The sequence below is a fragment of the Puccinia triticina genome, chromosome 3A (assembly GCF_026914185.1).
Source record: "Puccinia triticina chromosome 3A, complete sequence".
Taxonomy (NCBI): Eukaryota; Fungi; Basidiomycota; class Pucciniomycetes; order Pucciniales; family Pucciniaceae; genus Puccinia; species Puccinia triticina.
Window position 1 is genome coordinate 6,850,216 of NC_070560.1, and position 6,641 is coordinate 6,856,856.

The following is a 6,641-nucleotide window of genomic DNA, read 5'->3' on the forward strand; positions in this document are numbered from 1 at the left end:
ATTAAACCCTTTACATACATTTCTCATCATGTACTATGCCTATTGTACACATTACATCATTGGATCTGTGCCAACTCTGAAACCAATCCAATACACGTGTTGGTATTCATTGATATTGGATTGGTTTTGTTTCCAATACATCATATCTGTATTGGATCTGCAAACCAATACAATCCAGATGCATTGAGATACGTGGATCAGGTCCCCAATCCAATCCAATATTCAATAAATTGCTTGGGTGGGCCATTGGATTTTGTCCAAATGGCCCAGAAAAGAAAGAGAAAAAAATCAATACAATACCATCATATTGTATCTGTTTGTCAATACAATATGTGGTATCAAATTCTTGTGTATTGAAAAAATGATGTGAGCCATGGTATTGCCAATACCTGTCTTGGATTGGATTGGTTTCAGCGCTGTCTGTGCTTACCTCTTTCAGCAGTGCTCATCATTACAAGTGTTACTATGTTCACATCATCTTCCCCATTTGTACAGTCCTTCTTCCCATAGCTAGAATTTCTCTTGATTGGTCATCTTTCAGCTGAACATAAGAAAAACTGTCTTCCCCCCCACTTGTAGAGCATGGAGAAATTATAGTAGAAATTCCTCATCAACCATTGCTTATTGAAATCATTACTATTGCTTCTCAATCCATTGCTATTGAACATTTCCCATTGCACCTCTGAACTCATCATTGCTATTGAACCATTGCCATTGCTTCCCCCTCATCAATCATCTACTCAACCCTCTCACATTCAGTAGTCAAACAGTGGTTAAGCTCATAGTACTAGCCCCCTAAGATCAAGTAGAAATCAGCCACACCTTTCTTCTTTTTCTTAGTGTTACTCTCATCCCCTCAGCATTATTCAGGAAGGCAGCCTCACCAACACCCTTCCATAGCTTAAATTAGTACTAGTGTTGCTATCCATCTCCCTTCCAAGCTCTATTCCCACCTTTGAGTAGTTCCACAATGTGGAATTTTGGGGAATTTAAATACACAATTCTGGCCAAAAACTTAATGACTAGGGCTTGAACCCACAACCCTCACTCATTTGAGAGGTCAACCTGAGCACCATAAACTCATGCAGAAACCACTATATAGTGCTAAATACCATTTTTTGAATTTCCCTGCCACAAATCAACCCAAGTCCACATTATTCCAAGTATCCTCAGTGTTTCAGACCTTGCAAATTTGTCAAGTTTTTCTTTTCTTTTTTTTTTTGTAATTTCTCACATGTGTGGCCTTTTTCTTCACATGGGAGGAAGCACAAAGAAAACATGCTTTTTTTATTTCTTTCTGGATAAGCCCAATGTGGGCCCAACCTGAGAATGACAGCCTTGGTTGGCTGGGGTGGGTTACCCAACGTGCCCAACTGGGTTTCAACTGCGGGGTCATGCCAAGATAGCAAGTTGGTTGAGTTGTCCTTCCCGCTGAGTCGGATAGGTCAGGGATGACTTTCCCATCAAGATCTGCAGGTCTTCCAGAAGTGATCAAGAGCCCAAAAAGCTAGATTTCCCTGCAACAATCTAGACTTTTTGGGTCTAATCCGGTAATCACCTGATTGGAACACGTTTTCTGGCCGGATTTGGCCTGGAAAGATGTGAGAGGATCATGGCAATTACACATGGGGTCTTTCATTTGCAATGTTTTATCTTATCATGACATGTCGATGTACACAACACAAATTATTTTTTACTGGAACCGGATTCTAGACAGAAGGTTCCACGAAGTCGAGGAAGAACAAAATGGGCCAAAAAAGGGTTTTTAGATTATTAAATTATTATGTTGGGTTGAATCTGAAAGCATCGAGGAAGTTTTGAGCGGCCAACTGGTGGAGTCTGTTCCACTGATAAAACCAAGCCTTGTAGTACATCTTATGAGAAGGTTGATCTGCTTGATGGACCACAGGGAGAAAAATATGGTCGGCCATAAAGAAGATAGTTTTAGGGAAAGTTTGAAGCTGAGAGATTGAATCATGGATAGTCATGATATCTTCGAACTGGTCTCCGTCAATATCCCCGCACAGAGCCTCGACCAGCTTCTCGATACTTTCAGCAAGCATGGTAGCCATTTGAGTGAATATATCGAGCTCCCTGGAAGTCAGATTGGTGACCATGCTGAAGTTTTCTTTATCGGCTGACATATGTTGCAGCTTTGCCAATAACATCCTTGTTATTTTGATCAGTGCGATCACCGATGTTATTGTACGAGGTTGACCGCGTAGTGGTGCTATATTGGATCTAGTATTCCGATCTTCATTCACAGGCCGGGAACGAGTTCGATGTTTTGATTGAGGTGCGGGTCGATTACAGAATGTGATAAACTTTTGGAGGCAGTCATCCATCGAGTCTATGTGCGATTGCCATCCATCTCGGATAAAATTCAATTCAGACATGTTCATGAATTCGAGTGCCCTGTCGATAGAAACGGAGGAAATATGTGCCATCGCGAGCATTTCTCTCCTCCTCTGAGCGTCCTCGACGGCAACTGCGAGCCCTGACCCCACCATAAAACGATGACAGTTTCGAAGAAAGTCGCAAATGTTTCCGGTCACCACGTTTGCTATGAGACCCAGGCGGGAACATGTGGCTTGTTTCGCTTTCTTGAAGTCCTGGTCATGCCTGACTTCTTGTGGGTCCAAGCCTGGGTTGATGCAAGCCACGGCAAATTTAATTTTACCCAAGGTGACATCCAGCTTTGACAGAGCTTTCAGCGCTAGTTTGAGTTGCGAAATTGGGGTGGTCTTAGGATTGGAGCGACTGATAAGTGCGTTCGAAAGGGCTGTGACTTGGCGTTTTAGGCTAGGGAAATGTTTTGATTTGAGTTGATCTATGAGCTCCGTTCTGATTTCGACTTGGTTGAATAGTACGAGTGGGTCTGGGCGATTGACGATGTTATCGGAAAGTGTGTAATATGCATCGCTGATACGTCCTATCTCATTGGCGACCACAACTATTCACATAGGATTTGCTGAACCGAATCAGCCAGTCTTGCCAACTCTTCAAGGTGTGGTGCAGATCACATACCCTCGTGGTATTTGATCTGATCTGAACTACCTTCATTTCCAAGTGAGCTGAAGGATTCGATCAGCCCTGACATCGCGCGTTCTTGAGAGTTGGCCATGGTGTTGCAGTTGAGCTGTTCAGGGTTATCTGTGAAGGGTGTTAACTTTGAGTCTTGACCAGAGGGTCTCCCTGGGCATTACCGTGGATTGAGCTTAGTCAGTCCTCCCTTCATATCAAAAGTTGGCAGCAAACTTGACACCAAATTACCAATGCTCCCCGCAGGGGCGCGCTGCGAAGCGAGGCAACTTGCGAAGCAGAAGATTAGGACGGTTCACGAGGGCCGAAATCAGCAAGACCAAAATAAAGTTTATCCCACGGTCCCAGCCAATTTGGCTGGGAAGGCTTGCTGATTTAAAACATCAGCAGGGTTAAAAAATCCCTACGTGAACCGTCCTACAGTTGCGAGGGGCATATTACTGTACGACCTCGCCCGCAAAATCAAATCTGAGATGCGGGCCAAATTAAGCCCATGCATATGGGCTTACTACAACATGTAAATGATATTTTTGGGCCTTTTGGAGGTTGTAGATTCTAGTTCTATCCGGGCTAAGGTTTCTGACCAGCCAGTTTTTTTTTTTTTTTTTTTTGGCCCCTACATTACGAACCCGCTGCTAAGTACATGCCATAAGCCCATAATTATGGTTTTATAAGCTGTAATTCCATGACTATGGAGCTCATAAACCCATAGCCATGGGGTCCGAGCACTCATCAGCCCATAGCTACAGAGTCTGAGTGCCCTCTTCAGAATGCTACAGAGTCCAAGTGCCCTCTTCAGAATCCTCTCATCACCCTTCACACAATTTGAACATAGGAGAAGTGCATAACAAGCTTGATGGCGCGAGACAACCACGTTCAAAGATCAATCATCAGCGGATGGGTTTTCCAACCTGCAGCCCGCCACTTTTACTCTTGGCACAGTTGCTTCTGTTCTTGCCCGGGTACATATGTCTTCAAGGATGATCTGCCAAGGTTCTGTTTGATCCACACATGGGCATCACTGGCTGCTTCTCCTTGGGACTCAAGACCATCCCAGAGGTCGTTCATTCAGAAATTCATTGTCAGATCCTGCCAAATTAGGCTGAATCTCCCGGGTTTCTTTTCCTCCCAGATCCAAAAATTCCGAACCGGGGACCCCCGGGGGTTTACTCTGTACAGTAATATGCCCCTCGCAACTGTATTAGCACTGTTCACGTAAGAAATCTATGACCATGTGAGAGATATACATCAGCATACTTTCCCAGCCAAATTGGCTGGCACAATGGGATAAACTTTATTTCAATCTTGCTGATGTTTAGCTTACGTGAACAGTGCTATTTGAAGGCTTGCGCTGCAATCTAGCGTGCAAGACTTGCCTAACTTAACACAAGTCCCCCCTGGTGGGAGCGCTGTGGCTGGCGGCAAAGCCGCCCCTCCCGCAGGGAGGGACTTGCGCATTATCCCAAATTTTACGCGGGAGCAGAAAGTTCATTTGGCTGAGAGGTTTTTAAAAATTTTATAGCTCCTCCCCCAGCCTCTCCACCAATATGCCCTATCTGCACCCTATGCTACTTTTCTTTCTCTACAATTTGGTCTACTCAGATTTTTTCTATCCCACTCTGTTGACCTTTTCAAAAGATCAAAAATGCACAAGTCTTCCAAATGAGGCTCCACTTGTTTGGGACTCCAGGAGTTGTTTTTCTGGCTACAAGATAAATGAGTGGCTCAAATTCCTTGCAAGAACAGAACCTAAAACTCTGTGTATTCAGTTTTTCTATATTGGTTGGGATTTTTAGTGTAGCAGATCCTTTCTGCTCCTGCTTAAATCAAGACATAACACATAAGCCTCTCCTGCGGAGAGCCCTCCGGGCGGGGTCCCCCGGACCCTCCGCTCGAGAGGCTTTGTTAAGCTAGAGACTTGCAGAGTTGGCCTTGTAGAATTGGTGGACCGCAAAACTTTTTCTCACTCCAAGTTCAGCATTGCCGATGTTTGAGCCTGGTTTCCGTAGGGCCTGCATCTTGGCCTGTAAGGCAACCTCGTTATGTGCACGCCGCCTGCGATTTTTCCTTGATTTTCGAAAGCAGTCGACTGATCAGCAAGGTTGATTGCACTGCAGCAGGGGGTTTGGCATGGGTTGGTGGATTTTTAGTGAAGTTGAGAGGAATCGGGGGAGGGCGGGGTGGGATGGGATGGATGAGTGTGTGAGACTGGTGGCGGCCCGTGGTGCCGTGTCGGATCCGGGTCCCCGGATCCGGTTCAGCCGGACAGGAGAGACCTTTGTGAAGCCGAGCCAGGCTGAACCTGTGACGATAACCAGACTACATACCCAGACTAGCCTCAGTGCTCACTGCCTTAATCGATATCCGAAACGTTTGGACCTGATGTCGGAAGATAAAGTAAGCCATTTTGAATTGATAAATCCACATTCGACCTATGTAGTCTGTTGACTCAAACTACATCTTTTGTTTTCTTTTCCCAAACAACAAACAACAGGATTTCACGTATGAAGAGCTCTCCAAGCTTTCAACCCCTGGCAATTTGCACCTGGTCATCAGTGGAAAGGTCTACGCAGTATCCAAGTTCTTGGAGGAACATCCAGGTGGTGATGAAGTCCTATTAAGTGAAGCTGGTAAGGATGCCACCGAATCTTTCGAGGACGTCGGCCATAGTGAAGAGGCCCGGACCTTGATGGAGCAGTTTTGCGTAGGAAGTTGCAAACAGGTCAGCTTATACTTTGTCCCTCTCTTTTTTTGGTATCGTCATCTTTCAGCGGCCAGTCTTCAGACTCGTCTCTAATCGCTCGACCCATCCTCTCCTCTTTCAGGGGGCACCCAAAGGACCGCCGGTCACCAAAAAGTCAACCCAACAAACTCATACATCGACCTCCGATCAACAGTCAGGGGGCTGGGGTTTCATGGTGCCACTTGCCATCCTGGCTGCTTATCTTTCCTATCGTAAGACATCTTTAAACTTGATCTTCATCTCATCATATGATTCAATCAATCAACCCCCCAATCAACCTGACACTAATCGTATTCTCTCTTCTTGGCTTGAATCGGCTTCACGAAATAAATAAAAACCTCAACAGGTTTCTACTTTGGCGCATAATATAACTAAATTATATCCTATTGTAACCGGGATCGCTACAGACAATTGTGGCAAGGCATGGAAGGGTAAAGAGGAGCTACAGTTGTGGTGCACCGCCGGGGCAGTCCGTTTTTTCTCTTGGGCGCGGCTCCAGGACGGATGGGTCCTGCGGCTGTCCCTGAGTATACTGATGTCCTCGGGCCGCCTGTTTTCTAGCGCAGCCCAACAACGCTCCTAAACGCCGCCACTTTTGTGTCCGGCCAAGGGCTAACTTGTGAAGTCGTTCCCGGCCCCAAAGAGCCCGGCTGTCCCGATGATAACCAGCCATCCACAGGTTACCGAGCTGCATCGAATGTGTCACCCCGCCCTGATCCCCATTGAATGAGTCCATAATCCACATTGAATCAGTGTCCTATTGTCATATCCTGGATGCCACTTGCAGCTATGCCCCCGTGCAGACAGAGGCATCAAAAACACTAAGAGCGTCTCCCGCCCTCAATGCGGCCCCATT

At 45.9% G+C, this 6,641-nt stretch overlaps 2 protein-coding genes across 2 annotated transcripts; one reads left to right on the top strand and one right to left on the bottom strand.

The window, feature by feature from the left end:
* Positions 1-1,781: 1,781 nt before the first annotated feature.
* Positions 1,782-3,124, bottom strand: PtA15_3A734 (uncharacterized protein; the record flags this gene model as incomplete). The annotated part of the gene is made up of 2 exons (XM_053167731.1): positions 1,782-2,953; positions 3,028-3,124. The coding sequence occupies 2 exons, from the start codon at positions 3,122-3,124 to the stop codon at positions 1,782-1,784; spliced, it is 1,269 nt and encodes a 422-aa protein (XP_053018919.1).
* Positions 3,125-5,232: 2,108 nt separating this feature from the next.
* On the top strand, positions 5,233-6,151 carry PtA15_3A735 (uncharacterized protein; the record flags this gene model as incomplete). Its single annotated transcript, XM_053167732.1, has 4 exons — positions 5,233-5,439; positions 5,537-5,764; positions 5,868-5,997; positions 6,132-6,151. 4 exons carry the CDS (start codon positions 5,233-5,235, stop codon positions 6,149-6,151), a joined length of 585 nt encoding a protein of 194 aa, XP_053018920.1.
* Between the last annotated feature and the right edge of the window lie 490 nt (positions 6,152-6,641).